Source organism: Convolutriloba macropyga, chromosome 6, assembly GCF_964194025.1.
Source record: "Convolutriloba macropyga chromosome 6, txConMacr16.3, whole genome shotgun sequence".
Lineage (NCBI taxonomy): Eukaryota > Metazoa > Xenacoelomorpha > Acoela > Convolutidae > Convolutriloba > Convolutriloba macropyga.
The window spans coordinates 55,485,775-55,499,388 of record NC_134473.1 but is presented as its reverse complement, the minus strand read 5'-3'; the positions used below and the strand labels follow the sequence as shown (position 1 = coordinate 55,499,388).

Sequence of the window (13,614 nt, the reverse complement as noted above, 5' to 3'; positions counted from 1 at the left end):
TCAAAAGCCGTAACAGATATAGGACTTCAATAGTTGATTAATTAGGTTGCAACACCTCAGGAAGTCAATTGCGCTGGTTATTAACGAGACTAAGTTACAAGACTACAAATTAAAAACAAATAAATGCGGAAGCCCAAACTTCACAAACAATTTTGCGACATCACAGCGTTCAAGGCACTACAATTTTCGGTTGTTTTTTGCAAGAACTGCAAGTCATAAATAATCATTTGCTTCTTGTCTTAACATCAACGGGACTTCTTTACGAAAGAACTACGTAGCCATCACATTAAAAACAATTTGGACAGTGTAGAAATACCAAAATTTCTTTTAAAACTAAATGATTGAAATCATCAGTCAGAACATATAACCAACCAGGAAAATAATTTTTGAATTAACAATAGTAGTTGAGACTTCTTATTTGTGAGGCTGATTTCTTGATGACAAAAATAAAAGCAAAAAAGGGACATTTGAAAAGAATTTTTTTTAAAAAAAATTAATTTGAAATTAATAAAACAAATAGCTATAAACCGGAGTCTTTGAAAAATTTCAGTTATACATCCTAAGAATGCAATTGAGACCTAGCATTATCAGGTATATGTCATACAACAACAAGAAGAGAGACAAAGAAAAAAATCCATAAACTTTTACGAGTGTACTGTGTCTCAGCCAAAAAGCATAAAAGATTCAAAAAAATGAATTCAGATTTTCAATTACGCGTTCTCTCAACGCTTGCGCATTTTTCCCAATTATTTTGCTTTTTAATTGGAAAAAATTTAAAAATGATCTTATAAAATATTCAATAATGCTCAAAGAAAAAAAATGAAAATTCGAAGTATCAAAACCAAGAAACCTTCAGTTGATTATAAAACTTTGAAAACAATAATTCATAATTCGGAGGAAATTGATTTTTTTCACTTCGAAAACGCCTGAAATTGAGAAAAGTAAGATAAAATAGGTGAAAAGTTCAAAAATTCACCGACCTTTTCTTAAAAACAAATGAATTCGCTGTCATAAGAGACTTTAGATAACAACTGAAAACAATATCTAGGCTCAATTTTAATTCTTAAAAATCAATTGGATTTTTGGTTGGGGAGACTAAAATTTTGGACTGTAATAGGCACAAAAAATGACAGCAAAAAATAAGAAGTCCATAAAACTTTACGAAAACTAGTGGTCAGCCATAGAAAGGATGAGCTTAACTCTGAAATCATAGGTCCTCTATCATTGCGTCACTTTTTGCAGATAGGATTTGTCAATAATTGAGTCTTGGCTTGTTTTTGTTATCACTAATTTACATAAAAAACTATAATTGCAGAAATATTTTTTTAAAAAAGGCCCCATTAAAATCTAAGACTTTTTGAACCGTAAGGATCCATGGTCAGATCAAGATCAGCCCTAATTTTAATGCGCGACTAAAGACACACACATTTGTTTAAGTGGTGGCAAAATCGATCAATTTTTAAACAGAATTTTCTAGTATATCAAAAAGAAATCATGAATTTTTTAAATTTATCGAGTTAAAAATTGGCAAAAAAACTCGCAATATTATAATTCCAGAAGACCTTTAAGGCTGGCAGGAGTACCACTACTTCCTTTTGAGCTTACAATGAACATTAGGGCAGTTTCAAGGTGTCCCTTTTCAGCAAATCCAAAAAAACTGGGCTAAAAGCGTGTTTGCTCCCATTTTTGACGAAAAAAAGTCAGGATTATGAAAAAATTTTGCCGTAATTCTAGTCAAAAACACAAATCGAACAATTCAGCAACCCTATTTTCAGAGATATAAATTACACTACCGCTAAAAATTTTAACATATTTTACCACAAATTAACGAAAATTTGGAGAAAAAAATACGGAAAGTGTGAATTAAAACAAGGTAATATCGTCTGCTATTCAGAAAACTTTTAACCTCGGTAACTCCCTTAACAATCGAAAATCAAAAAAAAATTTTAATTTCCATTTTCTACGCTGGACGGGTTTTCTAATGATACCACTAACAATTCTCTACGATGAATATATCGACCGGCCAAAATTGTCTGAACAAGAAAAACGCATTTGAGTATATAGTTCCTCCCCCACTAAAATGGGTCGGAACAATAATACGATGATTGTTTATAAGCGTGATCAAACTCAAACGCTCTGTGAAAAAACTACATATAGCAATCAAAGTTATTCTGCTAGCTTTGCCAATTTCTGCCAAATTTTTTTTCAATTGTCAGTTTGCCTTCACAAAGTTTCTTGGATGTTTTTTCCTAGAGAGCTAACCTGCATATATATCTAAAAGAGCTTACTTCAAAATTGGATGAATTGAAACTGAATTACTGTTTTTTTTGTTGTGGATTTCCCACAGTCAGTGTCTAATTCCAAACAAAAACTGCAGAAATTTCTTTCAATGCTCAAAATGGTGTTCACTTAGCTTTGAAGAAAAACTCTAGATCAAACAAGCCATCCGTTTTCCACTCGTGATAATTTTTTAAAAAATTTTCACTCAAAAACATCAGAAGACAAAAATGTGGTGCTTTTCTGTCAGAATTGTCATGGTTACCGTTGTTTTTTTACGGTTTCTCTAATTGGGCTCTGGTCTCCAAAAAACCTGCAAAGAAACTAATTGATTTACTTTGTTTTCTCATATGGATAGTAATTTTGTTCCCAAGTTCCAATGTTTCAAAATATTTCAAGGGATCTTTAAAAGCAATGAAAAAAATATCTTGCAGAACAAACGCACTTTTCGAATTGTCCATTGAATACGAATTGTTTTTTTCTGAAACAATTTTATTGATTGAATTGCCATCGTTTCTTCTAATTGATTTTCATCAGTGTTGTTTGCACCCATATTTGCCGAAGCATCGTTTGTTCGAACACCCAATATACGCCAAAAATTCGATTTTTTTTCTGACCAATGTTTTGCCATAATGTTTTGTTTGATTTGGTATGAATGTTTGATCTTCGAAGACAATTATTTCAAGTGGTGCATCGAGTTTTAAGGGACAATTTAAGTTTCCTCAGCGCCTACTTTGTTTCCCTGATTGTGACAGGTGACCTGGAGAATTGAGATTACTGTTGTTAATATCTCATTAATTGGTTTACGACGAAGTCTCAACTAGACTTCACTTCGTTTTCACTCTGCCGGCTAGACTAATAAATGTGTGCGTAAAAAGATGAGTTCACTATAATTTTTTGGAAACAAATTTGTTATTTTTTCAACTCAAAGTGGGCTAGAGGCGTGAAGACTCAAGGAAAAAAATGAAAAACGCTTGAAAGCAGAAGTCCAAGGTCAAGAACTTGGATTCTTTGGAGTCACAGACTGTACGCTGGAAGGTTGAGACAGGCTCACTGATGTACATTGAGACTAGAATTACCTTGGAATAGCTTTTGTACTAGATTAATGTAAACTTGACTAGAGAGACGAAGCCATGAGGGACTAGAAAAACAATAGAATTGGTTATAAAGACCCGGACCCTAGTCCCAGCACAATTCAGTGCTGAATCTTTACATTCCCAGATTAACTCAGAAAATCAGTTCTGAATCAGTACATTTGCAGTCCATTTATAGGTTTTTATGAGCAGGACAAATTCAGAAAAACTTTTTAATTCCTGATTTTTTACTCTGATCAGCCTAATTTTTGACATGATCATGATACTTGGCAGTCCAAAATTCAGAACAAAAGTTATCATGGTTCAGCGCTGAAAAAATAATTTAGTGTAGTCCGGGGATGCACAAGTTCAGACACCTATGACCAGTTGATGTAATAATTACCATACTACCCGTACCTTACCTCCAGAGTAGATCAGAGCTGGAGCAGAGTAAATTCAGGGAAACTCTCAGAGCTGGATCAGAGTCTGATCAGGTCACTTTTTACGCTTGACAGAGTAGCTCCAGAGTAGAAGTATGCGGTTTTAATTGACAGAAGAACTCCCAGAGTATCATTATTCTGCGCTATCCTTGACAGAGCTGGGCTCATAGCAGGCCTACTCTGGGACAACTCTTGACAGAGCTGGCCTACTCTGGGACAAGTCTTGACAGAGCTAGCTCAGAGCAGGCCTACTCTGGGATAACTCTTGACAGAGCTGGCCCAGAGTAGGCCTACTCTGGGACAAGTCTTGACAGAGCTAGCTCAGAGCGGGCCTACTCTGGGATAACTCTTGACAGAGATGGCTCAGAGCAGGCCTACTCTGGGATAACTCTTGACAGAAATGGCTCAGAGCAGGCCTACTCTGGGACAATTCTTGACAGAGCCAGCTCAGAGCGGGCCTACTCTGGGACAACTCTTGACAGAGATGGATCAGAGCAGGCCTATTCTGGGACAACTCTTGACAGAGCTGCCTCAGAGCAGGCCTACTCTGGGACAACTCTTGACAAAGCGTACTTAAAAGAGGCCTACAATAAGAACTAGAACTTCATTGTGATATAGTTTTTACATAAGTTGCAGAAAAGATTAGAATAGTTTGGAAAAGTTTTCGAAAAAAAAACAAAAGATTTAGACTTCATATTCATCCAATATCTTATACAGGTTAATTGGATTTTTCTTGTTCTTTGTTCTTTTAATTTTGCAGTCAACATTTTTGAAGTCATTTGCTTCATAAAAAGATAATGCCAGCTATGTTTACCTAGATCTTCTCTGCGTAAAAAAAATGAAAGTAAAACTGCAATTGTACAAAATTACTAAATTTAGAAAAATGTTTCCAGTAAATTCGACTGAATTAACACAAAATTCAGATTGGCTAAATACAACTTTTCCACCTTTACCAAATGTAAATACACCTTTACCACAACTATATACACGAAACTCAGTACACTTTAATACACAACCTCTAATTTCAAACAATTCCCCCCAACCCACACAAGGGCCTAACTAAAATATTCAAATTACTCCACAACATTTAGTAAATGTACTCCGACAACTTAATTTACAAAGTAAACAACAGACTACAAATGCACCAACCCCATATTATTTACAAGCGGCTTCTACAAAAACGCCATCACTTGTTGTTCGTAGGAACACATCAATGATGTATCCCTACTTAGGAGGTTCAGTACCCATGCAATATGGTAAGGACAGCAGGACCAGAGCAAACTGATTCACCATTTCACGAAGCCTGGATCCTTAAACGGATTGCAATGATCCAAACTGCTTTAATAGGGCCAGCACAACAGTGGTACTCACACTTACCACTGGATATAGAGCAATCAAGACAAACAAAAAGAATACTTTAATTGCCAGGAAGAGTGTAATACTCTCACAGAAGAATACATTCTTTCCACCTCTTGCTTATATTTTGATATTTTATAAGATACAAATTTTCACATTTATTGCATTAAATGGCCTTATTATTTCAAATCTCATTTTTTTACTATCAGAGCATTTTTTCACTTTTTTCAATAATAATAATAATAATAATAATAATAATAATAATAATAATAATAGTAATAATAATAATAATAATAATAATAATAATAATAATAATAATAATAATAAAAATAATATTAATAATAGTAATAATAATAATAATAATTGTCTGATTTCGGTCTGATCAGAGGTGATTTCCGTCTGGCATGGTCTGATTAGCGACAAGTTCGAGCACACTTTGAGCGCACACACTGTTTTGAGCGCACTTTAGTTTGATCAGTGGACACTTTTGTCTGGGATGGTCTGATCAGAAGTTACTTCCGGATGGCACCTCAACCTGGGATTCGTTCACATTTCGACCCGGGTGGTTGTACTCTGCTATTAGTTTTATTCTCTGATCAACTCTGTGAGGACTGATACCAGAGTAGACCTACTCTGTGATCAACTCTGTCAAGACAAACTCCAGAGTAGACCTACTCTGTGATCAACTCTGTCAAGACAAACTCCAGAGTAGACCTACTCTGGGTTCTACTCTGTTAAGACAAGACCCAGAGTTGAGAGTCTCCTACTCTGGGGTAGCTCTGTTCCAGCTCTGATAGCGCACCTAACGCTGGAATTACCCTGCTCCAGCTCTGATCTACTCTGGAGGTTCGGTACGGGTATAGGCTTACAAGTAAGAATAATTACAAGTGCAGTATAGAATCTAGTACGGTCCCCTTTTTGATATTTGTTGGAACCACTATTAGGGCAGATTTAATCACGAAGCTTTCCAGTTACCGGATCTCGATCTCAATGCACAGCCATAGAAGCTATTTTGCGCCCTAGTGATCGAAGAACTCAAAATCTTGTACGAATCTCGCAAGTAATCTTGGAAGGGAATACATACTACATGCAATCTGCTTGCAAGATTCTTGCAAGATTTGAATCATCTTACAAAAATCTTGCAAGATTTTGAATTCAACTTGCAAGTATCTTGCAAGATTATCAATTCATCTCGGAATTTTCTTGCAAGAATTTGAATTCTTCGATATTTTTTTACCTGGTTACCTGGCTGCACTGAAATGATGTCGCGAAGCATAAACAGAATTTGGCAAATTCCAAATACGCATTATTCCGTTGAAGGAAAATTTGAACGCAGTCAAATTTTTTATATTCTAGCTTTACAGAACAGTTGTGAGTTTGTCAAAGTTATCAGTATATATAAGTATAAAACAATCGAGAATTTGTTTTCGATTCCATAGTTGATTCCTTATACCGTCTGATTCACGCTCCATGCTCTTTGTATTCATAATTTTGTTCTACCACCAATATTTTTGTGATTCCCTGGTAAAAGTTGCCTTATAACTTCATTTCCTACGAGCAAGTCTTGGGAATTTGACCACAAGAAGCCTTCGTTTTTATACCATTCCTCCAAAATTATAACAGATTTCCTTAAATTATCGCACATAATTAATGACATGCCTTGTCCGCTCTAATTTACAATGTCTTTTCCATATTTCAGGCAAACAGGAAAAGTTCCTTGTCAAGAGCCACTGGAAACGAGTTCCTCCACGACACCTACAATGTCAATATTGGCAACCAGAACCTACACACGGTATAGTTTTGTCTGATGTTGATTTAATTGTAGTAATGATAATTTTGATAATGACTATATGAATGTGATGAAAATTTTTCCTATCGAGATTCAAGTTTCCAAAAACTTTGCCTGGAATTAGGACAACGGGTTCCCTGCCTATGATTTTCACAAATGATACCGATAAAACGCTCGTATTGCTTTCTGTCCCAATTCATTTTCAATTAATATTATCTAAAAGCTCTTGTGCGATTGCAGTGTTGACAGTGATTTTTAATTTAAACTTTATGATAAACTTTGTTTATAATGACGTCACATTGCTGAACAACACCATGATTCATATTTATATATTTCAAAAATATTGAGCAGGTGTGTCGATCTGGTGACGCTGACATGCTGCTACGTCTGTTACGTCATCCTGGAATGCGAAAGAAGATCAACTTGCTTGATGAAGATGACCTTTCACCCCTCCATCTGTGTGCAAAGTACAACCACTTCAAGTGTGCAAAAATACTTGTCCAGTACGGAGCATGTAAGTGCATTTACGGACAGGCGGGTGTTAAAATACCAGACCTCTGCAGTGTCGGATTATTGAGTTGCATGTTTTACTATATACAATTATAAACTTTAAAACTATCAAAATTGGTTTTTCAAACAATGACTCTTCTAAAGTCATTCCGACATTCTCTCTTAAATTTCGAAAGGCTATGCCACATTATCTCAGTGACATTATTCGAGTCACTTAGCCTATACAAGTATAGGTTGCATAACTCTGTGACGAAAGTACGGCAAAAAATTGGCATTCGTCGAGACACGCGTAGCCATTCGAGATGTAAATCAGAATTTCGAAATGACTTTGGAAGGTTTTACAAACTCGACTCTTGTAATTGGCTAATGTCAATGATCAAATACATCTCATGATATGGATCCAAGATAAACAGTATTCAGGTTTTAACATGCTTGGGATAGGAAGGCTTGGAGTATTATGTGTGAACCAACGATACGCTACCCCTAGCCACTTTGCGGTCATCTAATTAAAACGTCGATCAAATGATTTGAGTACAAACTCAACAAATTTGAAATTTAATTCATTTTTTGTCCCGACCCACTTTTGTGGGGGAGGGGGGAACTTTATACTCAGTTGGGTTTTTTTGTTCAGTCAGTTTTAACAAATCGATATAATCACCGTAAAGGATTGTGTGTGGTATCATTAGAACGCATATCAAGGGTAGAATTTCAAATTAAACAGATTTTTTTGAATTTCGCTTTTTTCAAGGAGATATGGGGGTTTAACGATTTGTGAACGTTAGCCTACCTTCCGATGTTTTGTTCACATTTCTCTTAATTTTTGCTGAAATTTTGATTTATTTTGCTAAAATATGATGAAGCTGATGAAACTGTTTTAAGAGAGAAGAGAGTTGAAGAATCTATTGTCTGAACCAATTGTTTTGGCAAAATTTTCAGATAAAATTTTGAAGATTCACTATTTTCTTTTTTTAAACAGCATTGAATATGCTTATTTGGCCAACTTTGCCCGATTTGACCGTCGGGGCAGACATAGAAACAGCTAAAATAATCTTCTTTTACGCCGATTTTGGCTAATTGTACCTTCGGTTCATAGAAAGTTTTTGAAAAGAACACTTTTGCGGTCTTCCGCTAATTTAAACCGTTATTAATAAAATTACGCAGAGTTTTTTTTTTGATAAATTACGATTTTCCTGAGTCAAGAAACCTAGAACAGAACATTTTCGGTTAATTTAGTTTTCAGCAGCCGCGCGTAGCGTTAGCAAGGCCAGTATGGGACTCATTGCTGCGTTTTGCAACGAAAAAGGATTCTGATTCAATTTTGGGTCGGTCTTTTTGAAAAATTTCTTGCAATTCTTTCATCTCAATTTAAAGATCTTTGTTAAATTCATATTTCAGTTAATAAGAGGTTGCTTTTTTCCAATGAGGTGCAATGAAGCAATATTGTGTTTAAGGAGTAAATTCTTGAGATTTACCAGAATTTTATGTTCTGTTGGTAGTCTTATGAGTGAGAGTAATTAGTCAGATGCTTTTGAAGAAACTATCTAGTGCTTTCCATAACTAGATGAAATGACTCCAGAATTCATTTTTAATTTAAATTTGATATAAGGACTTTTTGGTAAAAATAGCAATTTCGTTAAAATTTGAAACAATTTCTGGTTTCAACGGAAAAGCAACAAGAGCAGGATCAGTTTTGGTTCAGCTATTAGATGCTGAATTTATTTTTTTAAAATAATTTTGCATTTTTAGGTCTTTATGTTAGTTATAGACCAGAGTGACTTCAAATTAAAACTAATTTATTGAAGAGTTAATTTTAAGTGCAAAGACAGGTTGATGAACAAACATATCAACTTCACCAAAACGCATGTGTTACTTTTGCTTCAACACCGTTTATTTTAAATTGTTCATGAAGTTATAATTTCTGTCTCTTTTCAGTTTTAATGTCTGGTCGTTTTTCTTATTCATTTTAACAGCAACAACAGCAACTACAAATCGTTTCATAGTCATTTTGAATTTAGGTTTTATACCATTTTTTGTTGAAAGCGTACGGTTGCAATGTCCTACGGTTTTTATAAATGTGTTTTTCAGAAAAATGGTTTTTGGAGATTTGCCACTGCAAAATCTTATCTTAGTACTTTAAAGAGAGAGGAAAGAGGTTGAAGTTTTTCAATGTGGTTCACACAAGGTAGTTTTTTTACTGCTTTTTCTTTAATTAATGGTTCTTTGGTGTTGATATAGTTTTTTTTAAGTCTTTTCCAATTTTTGAGGCTCTTTTGCGCTCGTGTCCGATCATCATATTAATAGTACAATACTGAAAAATTTCAAAACACTTTAACCTTATCGAAATAATGCGCAGTTGACTATTTTGAATATTTTCGGTGAATAGGTTTTGATCTATAGGCTTCAACACCCTTTGCTCGCAAAATTGAAATGACTTTTCAATTTTTTTGTTTGTACAATTTTTTTTGTAGTCGTATGAGATTCTAGATAATGACAAGTCTCAATACTTTTGACTGAAGGTAAAATTAACGCCATTGAATGATAACAGATGACAGCTATTTCCATTCATGACTTTGAATTTAGTTGTTTTCAAAAAGTGTAGACGTATTTTCTAAAGTTGCATTTTTTCTGTCTACTTGTTAATTATTCTCAGTAAAGAAGGCTCCCATATTTTTTTCTGAAATTCAAGTAATTTTGTTATTTTAAGTTTTATCGGATGCTATTTTGACTGCTGCATTAACTTTTTCAAGAAAAAGATGGGTTGACATGGAACTTTGGTTGTAAGTAATGCTTGTTATTTTTATTTAATTTTGTTGTTTGTCTTGTCTCCTACGCTCGTTAATGGCAGTTGACATTGGCCCTTTAATGAGTTATTGTTTCTTTTGTATAGTGGTGAGAGTAGGAAAGATTCTTCAAATGGATAAAAGGCTTGTTTTGTAACAATTTTTTTGAATATTTTCTATCTCATCCTTTTTTGGTGGACAATTAAGTCAACAATGCACATTACCGAGCCTCCTTTTTTGTTTCTACTTTTTTTTATGGCAGGAAAGCAACCAGGAGTAACGGTAATGTTGATGCACACAATACCACAGCAAGTTGAACCGAGATATTCAGTTTTCTCGAGATATGCTTGCTGTCACAAAGAACGTAAGTAAGAAAAAGAATAATTATAACTCGTTTTGAGGTCTGAATCCCATATGTTTTCGTTTCAGTTTTTTGCGTGCTTTATTTTGACAAAGTAACACTTTCTTAGCCAAATTAACGGAAATTCAACGAGGATAAGTTGTTTCTCTTTCTAACAACCAAACGCTATTTTATGAAATGAAAAGTTCCGAAAAGTTGATATTATTTCAAGAATCAAGCAAAATTTGGTGCAAGAGAGAAATAGATGATTCATAGCTGATATCCAAATGAATTGGGCACTTGAAAAATTTCAAGCTGGTTATGATCTTTTTCTGATTTCGCTAAACTATGTCAAGCAGTTGTCAGCTATTAAAAAATACCCGTGAAATTAGAACATTTTCTATATTTTCCTCATAACGCAAAATAAAACAAAATTTGAAACGTTAGATTCACGTTGACTAATTTTTCTGTGCACATTTTTTGATGCTTGCACAATCGGTTGATAAAACCTTTGTAAAATCTCAGGTAAAAAAGTGTCCAAAACTCCTCTGGATTCACTTTGGTCCATCTTTCTACTTCTTATATTTTTCCAATACTTTATTTTCTTTTTCATGTTTGAAAAACTAACTTTCCGTGTGTCTAGATTTATCGGCAAGGTGATCTTGACATTTTTTGATAACTAAGAATTTGTCAATTTTTTACCAACATATTACCAAAATCCTTGGCTTATCGAGATGTTGATGAGGTTCTCTAAGGTTTGCGAGAATTATCAAGATCATGCATGATATAAGAAAGTGTATCATGAATGATATAACCTTTTTCGTTAATCTGGGTAACCTCTGCTTTTTCCAGCTGTGCAAGTAATAGGCTACAATGAGACTACCCCCCTGCACTACTGTGCCGTGTACCGCAAGTTCAAAACCCGCAATAACCCAATGTCAGGTAGCTCCAACAACCTGGTGGACCCTAATCACCTCCAGAGCGAGCCTCCAGGGGGATTGGTTGGGGGTGGAGGGGGAGCAGCTTCTCTCAGGGGAAGTCATTCTAATTTAACTCCAAATGCGTTCACTGCACTCAACAAGATAGCCCACGTGAGTAAAAAATATTTGTTTCACAGTGATTTACTTTGCACCCACCGTACATGTTCTATCGTTAGTCGGTTTACTGAAAACTGTTGAAAGAAAAACGAAAGAAAAAGTGTTTCTCTTTTAAACAACATTTTTTGCTAATCCAACGATAGTTTGATCAAATTTTGCTTTTTTAAAAGTTCCAAAGAGACCAAAAATGATCAAAAGCTTAATTGTTTAATTTGGGCGTCTGATCGAAGACTAAGTTTAGGTTCTGAATAAATTTTGTGCGCATCTTAGTGGGTGCATAAAATCCCCCCCCCCCCCCGCACCACTTATTCGTACACAATTATTTATATGTCCCGTGCTTTGTATTGTCGTGGGGGAGGGGGTGCATGATGTACTTGGGGTCACAAACGGAAAAAATCAATTTGATCAGCCACGATTCCACGAATAGAGTATAAGCAAAGATTTGATTAACTTGTCTTTATTTTACCACTAAGGATTGAACCTGGGTACAGTATTTTAATTTGCAGGTGTTGAAAGACGAGGAAGACAACCAGAGGAAGTTGATCTTCCTGTTTGCAAAAGAGGCCAAGCCCTCAGTGGAGGTGAATGCCAAGGACAAGTATGGATCGACTGCACTCCACATGGCCAGTTACAAGGCCAACGTGGCTGCCGTCAGGGATCTCATTGAGTGCAATGCTGACATCAATGTAAGTATTGCTTAACACTTTTTACTGAAATTTTTTCGAAAAATTATATTCGATTTATAACACTTGCGGTTAACATTTAAACAGACAAAATATCACAAATACTATTTGTTGATATATTAAATCAAAAATTTAATTTGATTCATTACATTTTTTGTGGTCACAAGAAATTCTGTCTTCAATACATCTAGGCAAAAGCGAGCAAGCACGCGATCAAACCAGCGACACATTTAGAATTCCTTAACAAGGTTAAGCTTAAGTTCAGTATCAAATTCTAAAGTGAACAATTTTTTGGGTACAAAGTCAAGAACTTTTTCGAAAAACATAATAAATGAGATATTGCGCTGTAAGCTAAGAAAACGACCCAAATTTGTCCATTTAGCGCGAAAAACTCCTGTTTTTCGCGCTAAATGAGCTTGGAAAAAGCTAGAGATGAACAAGAAAAAGTTTTTGAAATACTTTCTAATTTCATTTATTTGATCTGAATAGTGCATATAGTCCTATTGTTGACGTTCAATTCTCAGTTAATTATTTGCGCTTAAACTCAATGAAAAATGGCACAAGATTTTCATATCAATTGTTTTACCTGTAATTTTTCAAAAGATATCTACGTTATAGAAAATAACTACAATGCACGATTCAACGAACAAAAGAAGGATTCAATTTGAAGACGTTGTGATTAAAAAAATCAATCAATAGAACGCGTCGATTTGTTTTTGTTAGAATTGTCTTCAGATCTTTGTTTTGAGGTCAAATTTTTTTAAACAATTTTTTGACATAGCAACAGTTGCATAACTTAGCTATATATTGAGTGGTGAGAAAAATGTGTGGCACAATACGATAGTCTAATCAGCTGAATTGTGGCGTAAGTTATGCAACTGTTGTAATCCCAACTAGGGTTGATTAAAAGTGTTGATTACCTCATATCGAAGTTCGATAAGTTGTCGATGGCGATGACAACCGTCTGGAAATATCCAATCTTTGACTTTTGATGCTTTTGATTGCGTTTTTGATTGCTCTTGGACAAAATTAAGTCTTATGTGTCTTTTTTAAGCAAATTTTCTGCGAGGCCACTTTTTGGCTCTTCAACAGACTTTTGGGTCCCTGATTTTCTTGATGTTAACCATTATAGCCCTCCGACAGACAATTATGACTGCTTCATCTTAAAATCATAGCTTCTCCCTCAAAATTATAGCCCTCATTGTAATAATTTTACTGTGATGGGTGGGGAAGAGGTTGTTGATGATAATGATTAAATTTTTTGTAATT

General features: G+C 34.7%; 1 protein-coding gene across 2 annotated transcripts in view; it reads left to right on the top strand.

Moving 5' to 3' along the window:
• LOC142341061 (uncharacterized) overlaps positions 1-12,378 on the top strand; it is a 41,505-nt gene extending 29,127 nt beyond the window's left edge. For both annotated transcript variants that reach the window (XM_075391905.1, XM_075391904.1), the window contains exons 3-6: positions 6,846-6,938; positions 7,287-7,449; positions 11,418-11,656; positions 12,169-12,378. In XM_075391905.1, the coding sequence (XP_075248020.1) occupies positions 6,846-6,938; positions 7,287-7,449; positions 11,418-11,656; positions 12,169-12,363 (690 nt within the window). In that variant the 3' untranslated portion in view covers positions 12,364-12,378. The remainder of the gene's footprint in view (positions 1-6,845; positions 6,939-7,286; positions 7,450-11,417; positions 11,657-12,168) is intronic.
• The last annotated feature ends 1,236 nt before the right edge of the window (positions 12,379-13,614 follow it).